Genomic DNA, 12,241 nt, shown 5'->3' on the forward strand with positions numbered 1-12,241 from the left:
TTTAGAACCAGAAAAGTAACTTGAATTCTCCTTGTATTTCAGAATAATGAAACTAAAAGGCATGGAAGTTAGTCAGAAAGCAGGCATGATGATTTACCAACCGTCCCGATTGATCTAATGATCCTGTTTGCAACACACTCAGCCCTATTACTCTCAGCTCTACAGGTGTTGGTTGTTCAATCACCATGATTAATATACTGTTAAGATTTTTCTACCTATTGAAAACATCTATATTTCTCGCACTACACCATCTTTTTCTCTCTATACACCATAGAAGAGAGTTACTAATACGTGAAAATTTAAATTTTTTTTTAACTATCTGATTTTTTGGCAACTGAAGAAACCTAAAAAAAAGATACCCTCTCAAGTACCTCTTCATACACCTCTACTGAAAGAATCAAAACAGCTTTTCAAGCTAAATACACAATAATTAACGTACAAGTGTACAGCATATGAATCTTAATAGCAGCATGCAGAATTCAAAAAAATCAGCATCTCAGTTTAATACCAATATACATGCTGAAGATCAAACCTGGCTGTAGCAATAGCCAGATAATATGCAAGTTATTACCTGTCCACATGACTACTTATTGCTATTCCTGGTTTTTCAAGTCAGAGAGATTAATACCATGCCCCTTGCCAGTTTGCTTCTGGCAACTAAAAGAAAAACATACGGAACAGATTATCATGAGTGCTCTCATGTGGCACATCCAGGAAAATGAGGAGATCAGGTCCAGCTAGCATGAGTTTAGGAAAGGCAGGTCTTGCTTGACAAGCCTGATCTCCTTTTATGACCAGGTGAGCTGCTTAGTGGATGAGAGAAAGGCTGTGGATGTCACCTACTCAGACTTCAGTAAAGCCTTCAACATGGTGTCTCATGGCAATCTTCTGAAAATGCTGGCACTGTTGCTTGAGCAGATGCACTTATCTCCCTAAAAACTGTCTGGATAGCTGAGCCCAGGGAGTGGTGGTGAATGGAGTTCAGCCCAGGGAACGGTGGTGAATCCAGCTGGTGGCTGGTCACCAGCAGAGTTCCCCAGGGCTCTGTATTGGGGCCAGCCCTGTTCAATTTCCTTACTGATGATCTCAATTGAGGGGATTCAATATGCTGTCAGTGAGTTAGCAGATGACACCAAGTTGGTGGGAGCATTTTCTCTTTGAGGGATCTGGGCAGGCTGGATCACGGGCTGAGGCCAATGGTGTGAGGTTCAACAAGGCCCAGTGCTGGATCCTGCCCTTGGGTCACAACAACCCCAGGCAGCTCCACAGGCTGGGGCAGAGTGGCTGGAAAGGACCTGGGGGTGCTGGTGACAGCAGCTGAACATGAGCCAGGCTGTGCCCAGGTGGCCAAGAAGGCCAATGGCATCCTGGCCTGGATCAGCAATGCTGTGGCCAGCAGGGCCAGGGCAGGGATTGTCCCCCTGTGCTGGGCACTGCTGAGGCCACACCTCCAGTGCTGGGTCCAGCTCTGGGCCCTCACTGCAGGAAAGGCACTGAGGGGCTGGAGAGAGTCCAGAGAAGGGCAATGGAGCTGGGGCAGGGGCTGGGGCACAAGTGCTGTGAGGAGCAGCTGAGGGAGCTGGGGGTGTCTATCCTGGAGAAGAGGAGGCTCAGGGGTGACCTTATCCCTCCACAACTGCCTGGCAGAAGGGTGTAGCCAGTGTAATGACACCACTAAAGGAAACAGCCCCAAGTTGCACCAGGGGAGGTTGAGGATGGACGACAGGAAGAATTTCTCCATAGAAAGCGCTGTTAAACATTGGAATGGCCTGTCCAGGGAAAGAGGTCATGTCACCATCCCTGAAACTTTACACAAAACCACTGGACACGGCAGTTACTGCCATGGTTTAGTTGACATGGTGGTGTTTGGTCATAGGTTATAAAAGTCTTTTACTGTACCTCTTTAAAAGTTTTAAAAGTCTTTTTCATACCTTTATGATTCTATATCCACAAAGAAAGATGGGTTTTTCAAATATTAATGCTTTCATAATCTGCAATGAGCTCTCCAAAGTGTAATTGCTTTGCTACATAATGAATCACCCAGATTGAAAAACTCTTTTGTCATTCCAGAATTACTGCCCTAGAAATTAGCAGTCAGCAGTGCAAGTTTTACTTCTTTACAAACATACATACACGCAATTATTTGAGAACTCTGTTTCTGCATTCTAAAATCTCTCCATAAAGGAATACTCAAGACAGCTGTCAGTACTTGCTGCTCTGTTTTTGAAACAATGTTGCCACCACCTGGACAAACCTCTAACTGACAGGCATTGCTGTGGTGAGTCTGTACATGGAAAGAAAAAACAAACAAACTCTCACTTTCTCCATAGAATTATTTCCATAACCAAGATAATTAAATAGTCTAAAATTTGTTTTTCTACTCATTAATGAATATTCAAATTCTGTGTTTCATTAGTATTTTAACATTAGACATGTAAAACTAAAATTTATTAGGTTTCCACCAACATTTGAAAAGCTAACTTGAGAAACTACTTTTTATGTTCAGTAATATGATGTAGAATTATCTGCAGTTCTCAATAATCAGCTTACAAATGCTTCATACAATCACAACAGTTTCTGTCTCTTCCTCAGACTTCATTCCTGTTAGCAAGGAAACTAACATTCAGACTCAGAAGAAAACCATAGCTTTTATCTCTGAAGATATGCTTTGGAGATTTGTTGCTTCTTCCAGTCTCTGCCATTCATCATAAAGCATTACAGGAAAGTTTCAGTCTAGCCTTCAATAAAAACCTGTATTTTAAAAGATTCTGAAAGAAAGTAGAAATTCTACTCTAAACTCCTGATGCAAAGGAAGGTGACAGGCCACTACCTAAAACAGAAAACAAGGAGCAACTAAAACTATCATGGAGGATTCCTTTAGTCTCAACAGAACCTTAAGTCTTTCTAACTTTCATTAAAAATGTACATACCTCTACTGAAGACTGGATTCAATCAGATATAGGACAATTTATACATATATATAATGCAACTGAATACTTAGTGCTTTTCCTTATATAGGTTCTTAATTATTTACACATTTTTGGTTTGTTGAGAATTTACTGCACAAGATACAGGCTTATGCAAATGTGAGTGGGCACTTCACATGAAGAAAATGTTTCCCACAGAAGTCAGCGCTTGTATTCAATTATTAGCAACAAAATTTACCACTGAAACTTGGTAATGCCACATGTATTTCTCAATGGTACTTGATAAGACTACTGAGAAACTTTAGCTCATAGCATCAGAAGCTTAGGCCACATATGGCCCCTAATTCAGAGCTTATGCAACATATAAAAACCTATGGAAAACAGAATGCTTCCTGCTTTTTCCAGCAATTCTGGTATGCTGATAGTCCAAATCAAAACAAACTTGAGTCTGCTGCTCCCACGAAGAGAACTTTTAACACTCCTACATCATCTATGAAATAAGCTGACTTCTTGACGATAACCCACTGTTCTTATAAAAATTTGCATATGGTGGTACTTTACAGTGCTCATTTTAACTCTTAATAATTACAATACATGAGTGCAAATGAAGATATTTAAAATGTGCAAATATAACCTGCTCAGCCTTTTGATGAAAAAATCATATACCAGATCTTGATGAAAAAATCATACCAGCCCCTTATCTTCCTGCATTTTTAAACTAAAATGGTTATTAAGAGTCTTTATAAATTATTTTCAATGGAAAATAGAATCAGCTATTTCCAGCAAGACATATTTGGTTGTAATAAATGCATAAATTGTATGAGGAATTTGTTTTTCAATTAAAAATATATGAACACTCTACGTCCCACTCCATGTTCTACTGCAAGAACAATTAATCATGTACCAAAGCTATGGCAATGGCCTGGCAGTATGTTATAAAAGAAAAACAAATTACTTACACTGATAAGTCTAGTCTGTTTAGTGAAGTACTTGTCCAAGATACTGAAATGAGTCATTGATCACTACTACTCAGTCATCTATTCCCATCTTTTATTATAACCAACTGAAGAGTCATCTCAGAGTTAATGAGTTATGCTGGATGTTCCTCTCATGACAAGCTTGGTAGAGTTGGATTTTATCACTGTCATCACTTTAGGATCATCCTGTAAAAACCCACCACTTACAGAACGTCATTAAATACAGAACCATCTTTACATTCACATAAGCCCATCTTACTATGTTGTTGAAGGTGTGACCTGGCTTTCAAGATGATAGGCTCTTCCCCATTTGAAAAAAAAAAGTTCTTGATAAACAGTAAACAGTGTACCTTGTCTCAAGTTTCATGCTTTCAGGAAATTAACTACTCTAATTTTGAATTCTCCCATATTCCTGTTGGCAGTAAGGTTACTTTTTTAGGATCTTTCCCCTCTATATTGGCACTCAAATTTTTCTTAACTCTTTTTCTATTTCTAACCATTATTTTCTTTACTGAATCTAATGACTTCTTACTCTTACAGTCTAGGGACTTTGAACATCCACTTTCTCTCTTTCAAGAGAAATAAGACAACCAGACTGAAACAGCATTACTTTACATCATTCTTCCCCTCTACTTCTGAAGGCCAATCCTTTCTATATTCACCCCAGAGAAATACAATACTCTTGCAAACTCATGTATTTTTGCTATTACTCATTAAAACATTTTTAACGAAGGCAAAACACATGTTAAATCAGTACTTGCACATCATTGACACTTCTTTAATCTCCACAATTATTCCCTTCATCCCAACAAAACCTATTCAAGTTGCTGGCTCATCTAAGAACCTAACTACTCACAGACAGGCAAAATCAGGAACTTGAGGTAACTTTCCAATGATGACAGAGGTAAAGGTGGTCTCAGGGTAAAGTTGCTACACCTTGAGTTTGACCTGGACATCCAAGACCTTAGGATATTGGTGAGACTACATCTACTGTAGGAACTTGAACCAAAGCAAGAGTAGTTTTGTTAATCCTGTGCTGCCTTTATTTACCACATGCTGACTTGGATTTCAAAGTAGTTTTTTGAGTGCATAACTTGCTTTTTTTTAAAGAAGACCCTCATTCATAAAACATTTCAAAAAATAACAGCGTTTTAGGTGCTGTGGCAATGTGAAAGCCATACTTGCAGCATATACCTAAAAATTTTGTACCCCTTTGACATCTCCGAAGTCTATATTGCAGATATTCAGTCCTGGAAAACAGACTAAATTTCAGAAGCAAACTCTCTTAATCACAGATGATGGAGGTATAAGGAAACACAACATCAACCACTTAGGAAACTCAACATCAACTACTTGTATACATTGACCTGCTCCTACTGTCCCCTACTACAGACAAGGACTCAGGTTCCAAAAGTGTTTTGGACCCTGAACTCAATGTAGAAGAGCACAATTCACAACAGACAGAAAGAAAACATTAATTCTTTGCATCACACTGTCTACTATTTCTGTTCCAAAACCCTGCCAAAGACCAGGGCAGGCCAAAAGAAAGATGTCAGATGGCTTTTGATCAAAGCAGGAGGTGGCACAAACACTACCTACTCTATTTACTCTCACCTCCAGCTTAAGGTGGGATGTTGGTCTGAAACAAAGCCCAGCCTGTCCTGATAGACCTACCCAGTCTAAGTGAAGAGAGAGAAAGCAAGACCTGCCTGTTTTGCACACTCTGCAATATATTGGATCAAAATCCAGTACAGTACAAAGTGATCAAGCACATCAGGCCTGGCACTGTGATAGACCTGCTCAGTCCTCCCTAAATCCATAGGGCAGAGAGCAAAGCACACTGCAGACACACTGCAGTGACCTTGCAGTGAAACCTGCACATAACAGCTCCCTGGTCTCATCTACAACTCGTTTTCTTTCTACTGTTGTTCCTATCCTGCACTGGTCTCTATATGGTTAGGACACTGGGTGAGCTATGAATTATATAAGCATTCATATATATGAATTATATAATGTACTACAAATAATGCTGCCCAACACTTGAAAAGAGAGCATTGCTTTCTCAGCACTTTTTAATTCCTAGTTTCTTTTAAAAAGAAACCGTCAGAAATTTTTGGTGTATATTTTAATTCTACTTTCTATAGACCTTCCTCAATCTCTATTACCTTTGCAATCCATATCCTTAAACTCCTTCACAAAGTTATTAAAGCCCACAAATACCAGGTGTGACGCTGTTTGTAGAGCACAGGATGCTGCTCAAAAATGTTGTGAGAGGCAGTTGGTTACCATCACCCACGGCAGTGGTTGCAACCATCTGTAATCACTTCACTAGTGTCAGAATGATTTTTCTCCTCAGCCACAAGCCTGAGGGAGAACTGGCATACTCTCCTGATCTGGAATAGATGAAACCTCTTATCTTTTCTATACTGGCACCACAAGGATGGCCATTCACAGAAGTAAAGGCATAAATTACAGTGGAAATGAGTCACCAGTGTGAGGGGAAATACAATCTCCTACACCCAAGTAACCCCAAACAACAAAGGTCAGGGAGCACTATATCTTAAAACAATAATGAACATTCACAAGGCAGTCCATTTTGTAGGGAAAGTGGATGACAGCCTGTCATTTCAACTGGAAATGGAGGAAGAAAATGGGTATCCAAAATAAGAGGTCACAGAAATGAAATTTGTAGCAGCACAATACTTTGTTACATGCTGTGCTACAGAAAAAGCAACATTTGAACACTTTCATTAAAAACAAAAATCACAGCAATTTCTTCTTTGTTAGCAGAAGGCATGCTTATTTCTTTCAGAATTCTGTCATTCTACTGATGCTGAATGCTTAAGATTTTTTAGAACAAGCTAAAGCAAGTGACAAATATACAGAACGAGTGACAAATATACAGAAAAAAAATCAGAATTTTCTGTAGTAAAAAGTAGTATTTTCACAAAATCACAGCAGTATTACTTCCCATACAAACTCTCCTATTCTCTATTTACATACAGAATAAGGGCATCCAAACTCCTGGAACACGGGCAGAAACCTAGAAAAGTATTTTCTACAGGAGTGGGATAAATGTACATGTAAGAATTAATTTCACAGAATTACATAACCAGTAAGGTTGGAAAAGATATCTGAGATCACCATGCACAACTTAAGACCAAACACCACCATGTCAACTAAACCATAGTACTAAGTGCCATGTCCAGTGGTTTTGTGAAGAATTTCAGGGATGGTGACACCACCTCTTCCCTGGACAGGACGTCTCAATATTTAACAGCCCTTTCCATGGAGGAATTCTTCCTGTTGGCCATCATGAACCTGCCCTGGTGCAATTTGAGGGAATTTCTTCTGGTTATGTCACGGGTTGCCTAAGACAGGCCAACTCCTGGCTACACCCTTCTGTCAGGCAGTGGTAGAGAGCGATAAGGTCTCCCCTGAGCCTTCTTTTCTCCAGGATAAACACCCCCAGCTCCCTCAGCTGCTCCTCACAGAAGGAGGTTGTGCTCCAGACCCCGCCCCTGCTCTACTGCCCACCTCTGGACTCTAGCTTTTAAAAGCTTATGCAGAAACGCTCCGAATTACCAAGAAGAGCAAATAATTGCTGCCTACCTACCTAGTACAGGCTGCGCTCTGAAACCCTCCAGTGAGTGGCTTTACAGTTTTTCTGGCATTAGAGCACCAGAAACCCGCACGTGTTTCCCGAAGCGCGGCACTTTCCTTCCCGCTACAGTTCAGCCGCTATAATTTTTTATCTGCCGCCGTCCAGCCGCCCCGCCGGCTGCGGACAGCGGCGGGTGGGTGAGGGGCCGCTCAGGGGCGCAGCGCACGGCTCCCCGCGGACCCGCCAGCCGCCGCCGCCCCGGTGCGTACCTGCGCGGCTCTCGTACTTGGGCACCCGGTAGTATTTGTTGCCAAACTGGTCGGTGCCCACCAGCTCCTTGGCAGGCCCCACGAGCCGCAACCGCAGAGCGCGGAGAGCCTGCCAGGCGCGGCTCATGCCGGGATCCCGACGGGAAGGCCGCGGCACCGCCGCCCACGGACACCGGGACACGGGAACACGGAGGGCGCGCTGCGCCCCGCCCCCGCCGCCTCGCGCCCGCCGCTGCGCAGCGCCGCCCCGCCCCGCGCGGCCGATCCCGCCTATGGGCGCCGGGCGCGCCAGCAACGCCGCTGGCCATTGGCGCGGGCCAGCCCGCCCCGAGCCAATCCCGGCTGCGCCCGCCACAAGATGGCGGCGCGGCGCAGAGCGGGTCGGGCGCTCCCGCCATGTTGGGGCTCATGGCTGCTCGCCAGGCCGGGCTGGACGACCCCGCGCGGCTGCGCCGGGCCGAGCGCACCCGGAGGTAGCGGGGCCGGGGCGGGTGTCCCTGCGTGGGGAGGCCCCGGAGCGGCAGCTCCTGGCTCCGCCCTGCCGCGGAGCCTCGCTTGGCCCGGCCCGCAGTGGGGCGGCCCGGGGCGGGGTGAGGGGCTGCGCTGCAGCAGCCCCCGTGTGCGCGGCGGCCGGGGCGGGGGAGCTGCCGCCGTGGGTCGGCAGGCCTGGTGTTTGTGTAGGGTGTGCTCAGCCCTGGGCGGAGTGTGCACAGCGCAGTAAGCTGTGCCTCGCTCCCCGCACCGCGGAGTTACCGCCCGTGCGGTCGGCGCGGCTCCTCCAGGGGCTCGAACTGCGTGCGGCTGTGCTCCGCTTGGAACAAACACATATTTGTGCCCTCCTCTGCTCGTCCTTCCTTTTCCCAAACCCGGCCTTTTGGCAGGTTGAAGAAGAATCAGGTGCAGGGGGTTTCTTAGCAGTTTTTGGGGGAAGTGGTGGCAGCATACACGGATTTGTTAATATTCGTGCTAGAGATTATAATGTAAGATTTTTTCAATACCGGAGAATCTACTTTGCAGATGTATTTCAAGATAAATCAAATAAAGCCTATCTTAGTTCAGTTCCACAACTTCTGCGTTTATGGTGGCGATTTATGGATTTATGACGCTGTATCATTGTAAAAAAGTATTTAAAATTGAAATTAATTTTGGTAGCTCAGGAAGCTTGTTTCTGGGTGCATTTTGACAACATAGTCATGTTCCTCTGTGCCCTCAGCCCTCATGTAGCATTCAGTGTTAAGAACAGTAACCCACCGGACGAACTTAACCTTTCTTGGACAATTGTCTGCGTAGCATTTCCCTTCCTGAACTTTTTTATTTTGACTTTAAAAAAAAAAAAAGGTAGTCTTAAATGGATTTTATTTATAGCTGCATTTTGAAGTCATATATTTCAACACATTTCCACAGGGGGATTTCTAGCTTCCTGAAATTCCATCTGGAACTCAAAAACTCAAAGGTTTTAAATTGGGTGTCTTGTATATGTCAGAATTCTTATTCTAGGTGAATTCTTGCATAACTATGTTTCACATAGTTTAAGAGAGCTTAAATGATTTGCTGCTTTTATAGCATGTCTACAGACATGATGATGGGGGCCTGCCTGTAGCAGCCTAAGGTTCTCACATCAGGATTTTTTGCCCCTTGAGCTGAAGCTGAGCAGGGGCACTCTGCCTTACAGCTTTTCACTTACTTACCTAGTTATATTTTTGTTGTGGTGGTGTTGAGCTTTGCTAAATGGTGCTGTAGAAGGCTCTGATTGTGTTGCAAGGTTAAATTTTCTATCAGGTAGTATGACTTAATGAAGCAGAATATCTCTTTTTTGACTATGCAATATTAACATATTCAAAAATACAAGCTAAGAATTGCAGGTCAGAAAATATTGTCATGGAAGCTTCATCACTGGGGGTTGCCTAGTTTTTATTTAGTATTTCAGAAAATGTTGCGTACAAACTTCATTTCATTAAAGGAAATACTCTAAACTTGGTAAACTAAATTACTTTGTCCACTAGGTGTCCGTAGTTTCAAGCAGGATGAAGCCTGAAAGGATGCTACATGATGAAGCTTGAAAGTAGCCAGTATGCGTGGTGATTACAAGCTTCTTAATGTTTCTTTGTGTTAGTGTTTTCAAATTACATTCCAGGTTTTGTTTAATATGTTGACCCAAAATGCAGTTTTGCCTTTTTTTTGAGCCCGTTTTATGTACTTATTTCTCTCTTACCTTCCAAACAACAAAGTATTTTTTTCTGCCAACTTCACAAGACTTATTTCTATCTCTGTATTGTGTAGTTTTGCAAAAATTGGCAAGAATAAATTAAATGCATTGAAGGAGCATGAAATTAGGTTCAGCTGTTCAGAGCTACATGATAACATTTTTTTTCCTAATAACATGTTTTTCATCTCTTTTTCTTCCTTTTTGTTGTGGGTAGGGTTTTAAGTTTGGAATTAAATAAAGATAGAGATGTGGAAAGAATACACGGAAGCGGTATCAACACCCTTGATATTGAGCCTGTTGAGGGAAGATAGTAAGTATATACTTTGGTTGGTAGAAATGTCCATAAGTAATTCATTGTGTTTGGGTACTATGGATTTGTTGTCTTGTTGAACACGTTCATTATATTGAGCATATTGCAATTATAAGTGTTTTAACTTCTGTGCTTCATTAACACTTTCAGCATGTTATCTGGTGGATCAGATGGCGTTATTGTACTTTATGACCTTGAAAACTTGAGCAGGAAGCCAAGTTACACATGTAAGGCACTTTTTTCAGTTGGAAGGTAAGTACTCTGAAAGTCTTTTAAAAGTACTAGTAGTTCTTGTGTGGCTAGAATTAAACTTGCAAATTAATGGCTGTTTTTATTTTTAGGATAAAAAGACTGTAGAAAATACTGCTAGAAATCTTTGAAGGCTAGTAGCAGGAGCTAATTGTTTTATTCTTGATTTGTCTACTCTAGTAGTTCCAATATAGATACAGTGACTCTGGTATTGTTTGAGCAAATCTCTAGCAATTTCAGAAGTTAAAATGAAGGATATCAGTTGTACTCACATGGAAACTAAAGTTAGACAGTCTTACATTGCTGTAGAGACCACAAAAAGAAGGCAGACCTGGGTATTCTAACCCCATATTTTAACTCTAGAAAAAGAAGACAGGGAAAAAAAAAAAGAAACCCAGACCTTCCTCTAACTCATAATTTCTGACCTGTGAGTTTTCTTAATGTTTTGAAATTTGATGCCTCTAAGCCAGCAACTGAGAAAGAACTTTTGGTACTGCTGTAGAAATACTCCCTGTATTCCTCAAATATATATAATACATATATTTGAGTAAATGCACTTTTAAGCAGGATTATTATGCAATTATTTGCATAATCCTTTTCATCTGTTTGGAGAAAAATCTAACACCTATTTGCAGTTCTTTGTTTTATTCCCCCTCTCTCTCTTTCCTGCTTTACTAGTTCATCAGGTGTTCAGCAGGTACAGAAGTGATTTGTACAAAACTTCTTAAGAACATGTTCGAATGGAGACAGGTGTGCTACTGAAAAAATGGGATGTATTTTTCCAAAGAACAGGGTACTACCATGCTGTGTGCAATCTTTATACAGAGCCTAAGCCTTTATTGATTTGTCAGGCTGTCCCTGCAGGCAGTACAAATTTTTCCATTACAGACATTAAGTCTTCTAGCAAAAGCTGTTTTTTCCTTTATTTGGATAAAGGCTTGTCTAGTAGGTTAGAACTTCACCTAAGACTCACAGTAAGAGATATTTTATTTCATAATAGATTGGTAGCTGCATTTTCCCCTTATTTTTTCCCAGTCTACAAATTATTTGAGGTCTAAGAGTCAGAGGCTTCATGAGTCAGCTATACAAGAACAGAACAGATTTGTAACAATAAAAGGCCTGAACAATATCTTGAATCATAGGAAAGAAAAAGGCTAACAGAACATAGCTAACAGAACAAGTCCTGATCGCTGGGCTTCTTGCACAAAATTATTTTAAATTGTGGTTAAGGACATATAATGACTATATATCTCTAAATTTCAAAACTGAGATGAAGTCTGAAACAGATGCAGCAAATTGAAGAAATTCATGCTAAGAAGGCACAATGTAAAAGCTATCAAATCTGTGTTAAAATCAGGCTATCATTAACTTCAGTTAGGTCAGTAGAAATAATCCATCCTTGAAGATTTTGTTTAGGAGTATGGTTAGTTGGTTATCTGTTTCTTGAGTAGGTGTTAATTTGCATAGCTGGGTCTTTTATTTCTTACCACTCAAGGCATGAATTTTGTTAGTAGATTTCAATTTTGTGTGGCACTGCTCTAAATAACAGGCTTATGATTATTATTCTTAAATAATCTTAGTAGATTTCTTTCCTCAATTATTTATTTGTGGTATTCATTAAGCTTCCTAGTATGTTTTAAATACTTGCTAACTAATTAGCTACTGTTTATATATATCTTCAGATATTTTGAATATTTTT

General features: G+C 41.4%; 2 protein-coding genes across 2 annotated transcripts in view; one reads left to right on the top strand and one right to left on the bottom strand.

The window, feature by feature from the left end:
• The window catches only part of NDUFAF2 (NADH:ubiquinone oxidoreductase complex assembly factor 2), a 58,586-nt gene extending 50,571 nt beyond the window's left edge, over positions 1-8,015 (bottom strand). The window contains exon 1 of the mRNA XM_054651874.2: positions 7,778-8,015. Within this exon, the coding sequence (XP_054507849.1) occupies positions 7,778-7,904 (127 nt within the window). The 5' untranslated portion in view covers positions 7,905-8,015. The remainder of the gene's footprint in view (positions 1-7,777) is intronic.
• Positions 8,016-8,096: 81 nt separating this feature from the next.
• The window catches only part of ERCC8 (ERCC excision repair 8, CSA ubiquitin ligase complex subunit), a 29,687-nt gene continuing 25,542 nt past the window's right edge, over positions 8,097-12,241 (top strand). The window contains exons 1-3 of the mRNA XM_054652395.2: positions 8,097-8,250; positions 10,198-10,293; positions 10,444-10,545. Coding sequence (XP_054508370.1) covers positions 8,174-8,250; positions 10,198-10,293; positions 10,444-10,545 — 275 coding nt within the window. The 5' untranslated portion in view covers positions 8,097-8,173. The remainder of the gene's footprint in view (positions 8,251-10,197; positions 10,294-10,443; positions 10,546-12,241) is intronic.

Source organism: Agelaius phoeniceus, chromosome Z, assembly GCF_051311805.1.
Source record: "Agelaius phoeniceus isolate bAgePho1 chromosome Z, bAgePho1.hap1, whole genome shotgun sequence".
Lineage (NCBI taxonomy): Eukaryota > Metazoa > Chordata > Aves > Passeriformes > Icteridae > Agelaius > Agelaius phoeniceus.